This window comes from Drosophila takahashii, chromosome 3R, assembly GCF_030179915.1.
Source record: "Drosophila takahashii strain IR98-3 E-12201 chromosome 3R, DtakHiC1v2, whole genome shotgun sequence".
NCBI classification, from domain to species: domain Eukaryota; kingdom Metazoa; phylum Arthropoda; class Insecta; order Diptera; family Drosophilidae; genus Drosophila; species Drosophila takahashii.
Genome location: NC_091681.1, coordinates 18,547,714 through 18,559,924, shown reverse-complemented (window position 1 = coordinate 18,559,924; position 12,211 = coordinate 18,547,714). Strand labels below are relative to the sequence as shown.

At 44.5% G+C, this 12,211-nt stretch overlaps 1 protein-coding gene across 6 annotated transcripts in view; it reads right to left on the bottom strand.

Annotated features, from left to right (window-relative positions):
- The window catches only part of Calx (sodium/calcium exchanger 3), a 36,655-nt gene that overhangs the window by 12,011 nt on the left and 12,433 nt on the right, over window positions 1-12,211 (bottom strand). For all 6 annotated transcript variants that reach the window (XM_017152677.3, XM_070216045.1, XM_070216047.1 and 3 more), the window contains one exon: window positions 9,120-11,292. In XM_017152677.3, coding sequence (XP_017008166.2) covers window positions 9,120-11,026 — 1,907 coding nt within the window. In that variant the 5' untranslated portion in view covers window positions 11,027-11,292. The remainder of the gene's footprint in view (window positions 1-9,119; window positions 11,293-12,211) is intronic.

Sequence of the window (12,211 nt, the reverse complement as noted above, 5' to 3'; positions counted from 1 at the left end):
AATTTTAAATTCCAATTCAAGGCGAAATTTGCAAGTCACCTGGGTGAGTTAAAAGACCGAGCTGAAAAGTGGACTAAGCCGGGGGCAAAACCGTCCTCGTTGGTGTTGATTGCAATGTGCATCCGTTAGATTGCCAGGCCCCCGGCCAGACGGTCAATTAATAATGCTCTCTCTCGATAATTATTAATGTGTTTGCCAGGCGTCGTTTTAATGGAATTTCCAGGAAAAACTGCGGGACGTGCGGGCGGAAATTTGACATGAAATTTCTGCTTCAGATTGATTGCCACTTCGGGGTATTCAATTAAGTGTGACTGCCCGCCCTTGAGTTGTGGTCGCTTGTCCGTCGAAATTAAAGGGGAATTAAATGACCATAAACTGTTTGGCACGTGGAAATTATCGCGTAACTTTTTCAAGTTGAATATTCCCAGGAGTTTTTCTCTCAACAGGTGGAATCAACGGTCAATTATGGTCTGTTCAAATAAAATGGCTTTTTGTATACAGAGTGTTCCGCGAAAATATCACGCTTTTCGAAACCGCAAGCATTTTTATGCTGAATTATTGTGTATGACGTTAAGTTTTATTTATTAATTAAAAGCTGGTTTAAATTTATGTCTTTAAATTGAGGGAAAAGTGAAAAAGGGCTGTTCCTTCAGGAAAGTTCCTTATTATGTTAATGACAAACACAGAGTTTTACTCAAGCTTCTGGTCCATTAATTCAATAATTCTGCATCTCGAACATGCATACTTAATGTCCAAGTGGTTTTAAGTGGCTTGCCATTGCATGTGAGTTATCAAGTGGTGCAGAAATGTGTGGGAGCAACACCCTCTGGCAAGGCTCAAAGGTCAAGGGTGGTAATTTAATAAATCGAAAATGAAATTGTGTTTATTCTCCGAAAGTTCATCAGCGGCTCACAGTTGTTGTTACATCGCTCTATCAGGCTGTCAAATATTGACGAAGTAAACGCGAAGCTCATTTAAAATTTATCGAAAATATCTGAACTCCCGTCCCTTTTCGGCATTTCCAGTTTGACCGGATTGCACAGGGTTCGTAATGAGTTCTATGGACTTTAAACTGGCACTTAAATTGGCCCTAATTTGAGCAGTCTATCAAAATGTCCATTTTGTCTGTCCTGGGCAAACATTTCATCGAGCTAACAAAATATACGTCGAAAATTTCTCTCTTTACTTACTAAACAGTCCCTAAAATGTTACCAATTTATGGGTTAAAATTATTGTTACGGTTAGTATAATGGAAGTGCTAAAAGTACTAGAATCATTTTAAGAAATATTTATCTTTAAGCACACTATAGACTACATTTTGGGAAATAGTTTTAAAATTATTTAATTATTTATTTAAGGAAAGCGGAAAATAAACATTTCTCAAAATAGGGCTTACTTATATTTGGCCTGTCACATAGAATGCCAAGGGGCGATCTAAACATTCCGATAGCGGCAAATTGAATGCATGTTCGACAAATGAGCGTGACCGGGGCGCAGAACAAAGAGTTGCCTTTGCCTTTGAGCGGGTGTCGGTGCAAAGACAACAAATTACACTTGTTGAGGCGCGAAATTAACAACAACACTATCTCTGGCCCGACAATCGTATCGGGTAAATAATAACCCGCCAGCTAAATGCGGGCTAGGTGAGCCATGTCACATGCAGGCGGTGCTGCAGGGTGGTGTTGGGTGGTGCGAGGTGGGTGGTCTTTGAAGAGAATACAACCCCCCAGCGGCCAAGTCACGTGTCGTATGTCCTGGTTCCGTGTCGTGTTGGATAACTAAATAATTCCATGTTCCGCGTCTTTGTTCTCAACTTTAACTGAACAATTTTCAGCGACACTGAGAAAAAAACATTTAAAAACAAAACCGTTTGCCTTTCTTCATTTGGTAAATTTTATTTATCTGGTCCTACTTTTTTGCCAATTAATAATCAGCATAAAGAGAGATTCGCTTCCAGTTTTCTGTGTAGCCCAAGGCTCCAAATTGTAGACAAACTTAAGCCAACTGAAAACAACAATTTGTAGGCGAAAATTGACTTGCCAACTTTCTTCGCAGCCAATTGAATCAATCTCGAAAATGGTCCTCTCTAAAACCACAAGTTATTGCTGCCTTTGTTATTTTACCACTTCTACTTTTCACAAGGATCCGACGAAATGCGGCTGACCATGACGAAAAGTTTCCGCACAGTAAATAAACGTGAGATGTTTTTCTGGAATTTTAAATTACCGTTTAATTGGCCACAACAGCCCCACACAAGTTTTTCCCCCACTGTCGACGGCACGTGTGGTCGTGCTGAGATTTCGCCGTAAAACCACTGAACAAACTCGCATCTCGTATTTATTTTTTTTCATGTTTTTGTTTAGACAATTCCGTTTTTCTGTTGCTGCGCCCATGTCGTCTGAGTAATAATTCATTCATTAAAAGGCCGTAAACACACAGTGCTTGGGGGGAAATATTCGGCGGAAATGTCGGCAGAAAATAAAAGAGACCCAACCGCGTCGCGCTGACCATCGTAATTACCTACTTATTGAGTTGTAATTGCAAAAGTTGGAGTAACTGCTCAACTGAGCCAAAGTTCTCACTTCCCACGAGTCCAAGGAGCCGTATTCATTAGCTTCCCGACTTTCTGAGCCACAGGACGTTGGAAACTTCCTCCATTCGCCTGGCTGAGCCCAAAACAAAGACGACCACTCAAGGAACAATTAATTAAAAAGAAGCTAGCAAATTCCAGATAACGAGGAAAACCCATTCCCTTTTGTTGGCCAGCTCTCGGGAAATGCGTTGAATGCAAATCGAGTGGAAGCCTGAGCTCCATGCAATGTCCATAAATAGCCAACAAATTGAATTTGAATGGCACAAATAACGGGTTGGGCAGGCAATAGAGTGCCTATATCTTTCAATTAATCAGACTATATAGGGATAAATCCTGTTTAGATCGCTTTTTCAAAGGCAGCAACTACCCATTAAATTTAATCAACCAAAGCTCAAATTAAAGTAATATGAATGTGAATATTTTACTTCAACGGCTAGCTAAACCATTTTAAATCAACCACGACTTTTTTACATACTTTTTCCATTTACCATTTAATTATTCAGTTTTAATACCTAGAAAGTAGGGCTTGTAAATATGGTTTTGAGGTTTCTGCATTTAGCTTTTGGCTCGGCTTAATAAATTGACCTTTTGCCTTTGGGTAATCCTGAAAAAGTGCCGAACCTTTTGCCTAGGTTACTCAGGTAAATTTGCTTGGCATACTTGGCATAATTAAAACAAATGTATTTGCCGGCTATATGTTGCACTTTAGAAAGAAGCAGCATTAATTGAGTGCCTCACGGAAAGATACTCCTGCTCTCCTTGTTGTCGGGTAATTTTTAATGACCCCACAGTCCTTGGGACTCATAATTAGCTGGGGGCGAGGTCTTTACCTTGCCATTTTCCCACCATATTTCCCCGTCATTTCCTTTGCTCTTCCTTGCTTTCCCGCCGTGAGTCACATTTAGGTGACGTTTTAATGAAGAAGCCGACGAGAAAGAGATCAAAGTGCCTGTGAACATAACTCGCAATCGGTTCTGACGTGTGTGTGTGGGTGGAATTCTGCGGTTGTGGCCTGTGACCTTTGACATTGCTTTGTGCTGGCATTGCTTTCATCATTTGTCACTTTCAGCTGGCTGCCGTTTTATTGAGTTGTTAGCTGGTGAACATAAATCAGACGCAGATTGAGATGCCACAGTGACACATGCACCTGTTTTAGATCCGGTTGACATTTTCAATCCAAAGTAAAGCCAACAAAACAGAACCGATAGCTAAGATTCCCTGAAATATTCCTTTAATTGTGCTCGAAAATAAATGTGCCCGACCTTTATCTTCCATTTTGTGCTAAAATAAACATTTTATAATTGACGCTGCCGAAAGTACTTAAGCCAGCGAAATTGCTTTCCAAATTTAACGCCGCCTCAGCAGCACTTTCTCTTATTAGAAAACTTTCCCTAGGTGCGAGGATGTTTTATTTAATTTGTGCTGCAATTACCGAAGCAAATCGCAATTTTATTACTTTCACTTGGCAGCTCAACGAGTTTTAAAGAGCCTTAAATCGAACTCAAGCCCGTTGCCAAGGTGAGTTGAATGTGGATTTAGATGGGGATGGGGAACAAGCAGCTTCTTTGGGGTAACCCTAAACCTAGACCCCTTTGAGCAACAGTTGCCCCAAGAGGATGTTCATCTCGGTACCCGGGAGGACCCATGATGATTATTAAGTTTGCCAGCCAGCCCTTGTTGTTCCCCTCGATGTCATAATAATAATAATAACAACAACAACGGGGCAAATAAAAACAGAAGTAACCAAAATAAAGGGGCCTGATGAACCAGGGGCTTCGGGGGCAGCCCCCGAAGAAACAGTTCATGCTAACGACATCCAGATAAACATGAGATACCCAGGCCCAAGAATCAGCACAAACAACCAATTGACATTGGCTAGGACGAACGGACGGACAGCTTGCTGCTGCCTGTTGCCGTCCCTCGGTAATTTATATTCCGAGCCAAGAGCGAGGACCCGAGCCCAGCCCCTAAGCAAATTGAATAGCAAATATGAGACTTTGGCCTGCGCACTTGGCACTCGGCCCGATCGAATCGTAGATACCCTTTGTGGGTTTCTCACAGGCATCTGAATCGTCTGGGAGCATTGTGTAGGTAAGCCGTAAATAACTTTGTGCGTTTGTATCTCTATCCCCTTGGTTCCAAAAGGCACACACTCGAACCGAACCACATTCTGTATGTTCTTTACAATCAGCTATCCTATCAGTGTGTTGTGTAGTGAATACTTTTAGGATTTTTTCAAGTCAAGAATTTTTAAATATTTATGAGGCTAATAAAAAATCATAAATTCTTTTTGTTTTAAAATAGCATTTTTTTTAATATATTAAAAATTGTTTGTAAATTTGTGCTCTATTATTTATTTCTCTATTACTTGTAATTTTAAAAGCTACTTAAAATATAATATAACCTCTTTAAAAACATTTTACAAAGATATAAAAAATGTTCTTGTTATTATTTTTTTCCTTTAAAAAAATAGTTTTTTTACTAGTTTTCCCTTTCAATTTTAAAGACTTTTTTAAAGTAATATTATTGTATAGGAGTTGTTCTTCCTGAATCTAAACATGTTTTCCATTTAACATTTTTAAATAAGCTATATATTTTTTAGGTATTCTAAGAACTTTAAAAAGCCAAAGCTGGCAACACTGTTCGGTAATATTCCCACAAGGTATCAGCTCCTTGCGGATCGAGTTCTCAGGTTGGCAGACTCCTGACAACCAACTCGGGATTCAGGGAGTGCCTGAGAGCCTCCAAATGGGCTAAGTCGAGGCCACTGCGGTTGTGGGCTCCCCTTCACTTGATACGCTCACATGGCTGGGAAACGGCTGGCAGTTAGGCAGCTTGCCACAAAGGGAGACGGATGAAATAAAAGGAGGAGGAGGTGCCTGTGGATGGACGAAGACAACCACTTGGAGGCAGACTCCGCTTACTTGTCAGTCAGTTAAGCAGCTGGTCCGTTCCGGGAAATTCCCCGCCGGCCACAGGAAATGCTACACGAAGGGCGAAAGCAAAAGCCGCACACGACGATGATAACTTGTAAGTTGGTTGGATTGCGATTCCGATTCGGATTCCACAATCCAGAAGGCAGAACACAGAATACAGAATACTTGGTTGAAAATAGCATAAATTTCAATTTCAGATTATGTGTGCTTAATAAAATATTTGCTCATATCTCGGTACTTCTCCTTTCAAATGCTTTGTGCATATTTTATGTTTGACTTTTATGTGCTCGAATCCTCCTATTTGCGGTACTCACACGGGATTGTCTGTGGAAACCTGTACTGGATGTCTTGAAGTGGCCCAAAAGAGAATCTTAAATTTGCCACCTTCTCTCGTATCTCTCTACTTATATTTTCCTTTGTGGAGCAGCATTTAGGCCATGTGGCAAGCCACCTAAATTGTGGCTAATTAACAAATGCCACGCACAGTAAAGTTGTCTGAAAAACCTGTCTGGTTTAACTAATGGAAAAGCCTCTTCTCCCCCTCCCCTAGGGGGTCTTATCTTAAAGGTGGCCCAGAAAAGTAGGCTATGGATTTCGGCCCAATTTTTTTAAAAACACGTAGCGCTTGGCTGCAAGAGTCGGTTATTTAAGGTCCTATAACTCAATCCAAATGTGCCCGCCACTCTGCCCCACCAGATTTTACAAATTTATGCAACAGTGTTGGCACTTTGTAGCCCAGCCCCTCAGCTGGGTTCTCACTTTTTTTCATATTTTTTTCCCAGTTTCGTTGGGGAATTTTATTGCATTACTGACTACTGCTGCTGGTGCTGTTTTTTATGACGACCAACGACTCTACATGGCTGCTGCTGTCGCGCATTTCCGCTGCCTGAGAGCTGGCAAATGTCTGGGCTGTACGGCTATATCTATATCTGTGGGGTAGTTTCGCCGTGTAGCAGGGGCGGATTTTGATTTTCATTAAAGTGAAGAGCGCGAGCGGAAAGTTGTTGTGGCGAAAAATACAAATTTATTGCAGAAACACAGCCACACGCATCGACTTCAAAGTAGATTTTTCCAGCAACGTAATTTAGCTGCCCGCTTTGGTTTCCCTCATTTCGAGACACTTTAAAGCCTGCGCTCTTTAATAGCCATTTAAAAATACATCAAAACTCGCTTAATTGTGGGCGCTAGGTTATGGCAACTTTCGCAGAATCGCATTTCCTTTGGGAAACGGGGAGATGCCCCCGAGATCGTCATCGATGTGTGGGAGTTCCAGGACCTGGAAGTTGGCAGTTTGCCAGCGAAACTGGCAACATTAAAACAAACATTATTACCAACGGCACCGCAAGGCATTCAACTTGAGTGGCTGTAAATGCCACAAAAGGCCCGCAAGGATCGCCAGGACGTGCACTTACTCAGTACAGAAGAAGTAGAAGAGGAGGCTGAAGAAGGAGGTGGAGCAGGAAATTTATTCGGGCACTGGCGACAATGAAACGTTTTAAAAGTTGGCAAATAATTGCGACTCAAATAGGGGCAAAGGCAATTGCAAATGCATCCTTGCAGACGGAATACAAACATTAAAAAGTATTCGCAACTGTCGTGGCAAATGGGAAAACGGCTTAAGCACTGACTCGCCAAAAACTCGGGAGCAGCTTAACGAGCACTTTGGGAGCGTTTCACCCGGACACATCCACATCCGCAGCCACATCCGCATCCAAGAACATCCTCACGTCGTTGCCACTTAATCCCCGTAAGTTTTCCCCCGTTGACGTTTTCACGCTGGCAGCCCAAGTACAACAACGTGCCCTCCTCTAATTGTCCGCTCCGCTTTCGTTACAACTTAATAATGCAGAAATCCTCAAAAATTCATGTTATGTCTGTGGCGACGTGTTTGAAACAATTTTACGCGAAACAGCCCCGGGGAGTTGGCAGAAAACCAGGACACCCATAAATGAGGCTTTGTGCAGTGGTGTCTTAGGAATAAAGACGACAAATGTCCAAAGGGGAACTGTCTAACATAATAAACACTGAGCACAGTGTAAGAAAATGTAATATAATAATATATAGAAATGTGATTGGTTTGCAAATAGTTGGTTTCTAAGTTATGCCCTGAAGGTAAGGGATAAAAACTTTATAATTCTACATTTATGGCTGGACTTTTTGTTTTGATATTAAAATAAAATCTTCTGTTAAATGTTGTGATCCTAACTTCTTTTGAAACCATTTAATTAAAACAGTTAATAATTAATATAAAATAATATATGTTTTATAAAAAATTCTTATAAATCAGTGGAAACTTTTTTTCTTTGTGTATCCCAGTGTAAATGGTCCTGTCTATGCTCTAATTAAGTCAGCAAGTAAATCATGATTAGTGCCCATCAAATTGAAGCCATTTCCCAGATTTTCGGCCAGCCTAATTCCCGGCATATGCTGGTCATTTTCTTGGGCCATAAATCATCTTAAAAAGCCATCCCCGCCTGACCTACATGTTTTATGTGTGGCCATGTTGCGTGTTGCCCGACATTTCGGACATGGCCATGAAAGCCGCAAAAACATATGCAAACGCAGTTAACTGAGTGCGGCTGTCGTCTGCCAAATGTTTGTCAAAATGAATAAATTTTGCAAAATTAATTACAGCTTGCTGCTAGGGGTGTTAATGTCTGGAAGGGATGGCTGGAGGGCTGGATGGCTGGTTGTCTGGCGTTGTCGCCCAGCACGCAGCCAGGACAATTGGGCCAAAGGCGCCCAGCAGGAGAGTTTACCCACCAACACACGCTCGATGATAATAGATTCGCGCTGGTAGTTGGAAGTTGGGGAGGCAGGTGCTGACTACCCATTTTGTTTGCCATTTTGCAGAGCGGCACACAAACTCCGCTCCCGGCAACTGCCAATGCCATTTGGCAGCTGGTGTGGCAATTAAAAGCCCCAATTATTCCGACTTTAATCGATTCGCGGCGCACTGTCTCACGCACATCGCACATCCCACTTTCGGGCGAAACCTGTCTATTCCCAGAGCGGAAATTGCGAGTTTGCCGAAAGACTCCGCCGGGAGTTGGCATTGCGTGACATCGGGCGTCGGGATATCGTGGATATATCGCCGGAATCGAGAGACTCTGGGCATGCATGTGTGGGCACAACTTAAGCGAGCGTTTCGACGAAAAACTAATGTTATCCAGGTTTCTACTTATGTAGGTCAAACAACCAAAGCAAAAGGGGGAAAGAAACTTTGGCTTTCCCTTCTTCTACACGATATATGTAAATAAATGTATATCAAAGCTTAATTTGAGATAAATATCTGATGGAAATTTATCAGAAGATTTAAACAGGGACTAAAAATAAGGTTCCATTAAATTCTGAATCAATATAAAACAATAAAATAATATTTTTGCTTAATTCCAGTAAACAAACCAAAACTGGATGGATATCTCTAATATTCTAAGGTATGATAAGAAACGGAGTTCTTTTAAATTCTGAATCAATGTATAATCTTGTTTACCCTATTATAAACTTAAAAAAATAATAAAATAGGTGATGCAATATGAATTCTTTTTTAACCAATCATAAAGTTAAAATAAGTTAACAATCCTACTCACTCAGATTCATTGTTCTCGAAGATCAGTTCGCCGCGAGCCTCCTCGTAGTCCTTGGAGTCGGTGGCCGTGTCGTTCTCCGTCCAGTAGGGCACGATGACGGTGCCCCGGGCGCCGGAGTAGCGCATCACCTTCAGCTCGAAGCGGCCGACGGACTCGGTGATCTCGAACACCGAGTCGGTGAAGGCGAAGATGCCGGCGTGGTCGTCGTCCAGGATCATGACGGTGGCGATCATCGGGACGGCCAGCTTGACGCCTTCGGAGGGATTGAAGAGGCGGATGTAGAAGCACTCGTCCTCCTCGAAGACATCGTCGTCGATCACCTCGATGCGGAAGCGCTGCTCGTCGACGCCCGGCGGGAAGCTGAGCAGGCCCTTCCGGCCGACAAAGTCGTTTCCGGCGGAGGCGGTGCCATCCTGCGTCTCGTACTCCACACTCGCGTAGGTGGAGATGTCGCCGCGGCGCACCACCCGCACCTCGAACTCGCCGCAGTTCTCCATGACGGTGTAGTGGCCCGGCTCGAAGTACATGCGGATGGGATCGTCCGCCTCCTCGTCGTCGCCGGAGTGCAGCTGGGCCTTCACCTCGGTGAGGTCGCTGTGGGCACGCTCCTGGATCTTGCGCATCAGGTTGCCGCTGCCGACCATCTTGCGAGTGGCCTGGATGCGGTAGAAGGCGCGCGACTTGTTGCTGCGCGCCAGCACCTGCTCCTGGGCCATCATCTCCAGCTGCTCGAGATCGGCCTCGGGGTACTTCTGGCGCAGCTCCGTCAGCACATGGATGTACTCGCGACGGGCCTCGTCGAAGGCCTCGGCGTCGTTCGGGCGCGAGGAGGAGCTGACCATCGGGTGTTTCGGCCCCTTCTCCGCATCCATCTCCACCTGGTCGTGCTCGCCGGCCACCACGGTGCCGCGCTTGTTCACCCGGTAGTTCTTGTCCATGTACTTGTAGACCAGCAGCCGCCTCTCGGCGATATATGCCCACAGCACGGTCAGCGGGAAGAAGAGCAGGGTGACTATCGCCTCCCAGACCAGGATCACGCCGGGCGTGAACACGGACAGGATGAGCCACAGCCACACGTAGGCGAAGATCGAGAAGAGGGCGGTCACGAAGAAGACGCGCAAGTGGCGGATTCTCCGCACCTCGCCCGCCGGAATCCAGATCATGCAGACGGCGATGATCATGAACAGGTTGTAAGCCGCCGAGCCCACGATGGTGCCGGGTCCCAGGTCTCCGCTCTCGAAGTCCTTCGCGTAGATCTCGATCACCGACAGCAGGATCTCGGGTGCACTCGATCCGAGGGCCATCAGCGTCAGATTGGCCACCGTTTCGTTCCAGATGCGCACGTGCATCACCTGCTTGGTGTTGTTCGGCCCCTTGACCACCACCGCCCTCTCGATCGAGGTGATGGCCTCGATGGCGGCCATGAAGCGGTCCGCTATGATGGAGACGCCCACGAACAGGTAGATCAGCAGCATGAAGTAGACAAAGCCGCGGATGAGCCGGTCGCCAATGGAGATGTTGCGCTGCGGCATCCACAGGGGTAGGACCAGGCCCACGCTGCACTCGCGCAGCTCCTCCACATCGGGCGCGTCCACATTGGTTTTCATCAGCTGGGCCTTGTCGTCCTCCGTCTGGGAGGGCGCCCCCTCCATGCCCTCCTCGCCGTGCATCACCTGCCTCACCTGCAGCTGGGCCTGCACCTGCCTCAGCCGGCGGCTCAGGAAGTGACCGCCATCGCTATCCTGGCTGAGATTACTACTACTCCGGTCATCATCCGAGGAGGTCACATTGTAGTACGCCGCCCTCCGCGTCTCCGTCTCCTGGACTTTCAGCAGCGACTGGGCGGTGGCGTACACAAAGAACACGACTAGTGCGCAGGTGAAGATCGACTTGAGGAGCAACTGCATGGCTGGTTTGGTTTAACTGATTAACTGGAAGTGATTGGGCTGGGCCAGCCCCTTGTTGGCCAGACTCTGGAAGCTTTGTTGCGTTCGATTTGGCTGTGATTTGTGCTGGTGCAGTTGCAGTTGCTTGTAGCTAGTTGCAATTAATGTTGCTAGTTGCTTGTTGTCAATGTCGCCCGGTGCTAATGATGGTGACTATGACGTGGGACCGCGAGAAGGCATTCTCGCAATGGCACGTTCAACACTCTGACGCAGTTGGGCCGCTGCACCTGAGGGAACAGAAGAGAGGGGAGATGGGGTTAGTTAGTTGACTTGTTCCTATTCTTGGGCGACTATTTCGGGTGCATTGCATCACGAGTGTGTCGCCAAGCGCAATGCCACTGCCACCGAAGGTTGCGAAAGCCCGCAAATAGTCGCTAGAAAAGCCCGCCCAGATCGCCAAACGGACGGCACCAGATGCATAAGTAGGGTGCTGCAATAGTAATACCCAGTATATCTTTAAAGTGTTCTATAAATGCAGGCTTAAACCAGTCATTAGGAAGTATTTTTGCTATTATACAACAAACCTTTCAGCAAAAACTAAAGAATAATGCTGAAAGTCTACCCTTATAATACCTCTGCCAAAATATACCTTACATTAATTTCAAATGTATTTGAAAACACCGTTTGTTATCTCCATTTTAACTATTATAAAAACCACAAACAATTAAATTACAGTGAATAATATTTGAAATATTGTAAACATATTTGTATACTGCCCAGCTGAAGCAAATTAACTTATTTAATTTATTTATTCAATTGTTTTTTGAAAACAAATGTTCAAAAAATAGAGGTGGGCGTTTGTGGGGCGTAACTTTGCTTTGAGCTTCGCCAGGCAGTCGTTTTTCAGCTGTTTTGTCTATTTACACGAAAACGAAATTAAATGCGTAAATATACAGCATAAAACATAAACAAAAGTGCAGCTATAAAATTTGCCAGAGCGGACGGAAAACTACAGGCAAACAAAGTTCATTTTCCTAGAAAATGAGAAACAGACGAGTTGAGATGAGATGAATTTCAGCTGCAGCAAAATTGTAGCAAATTGAATTGTAAGCCCAAAGAGAGAGGAAAGTGTATAGAAATCAGCTTGACCAAGATCGATAGTATATATTATGTGTACATGTGTTCATAATTCTCCAAAGTCAATAA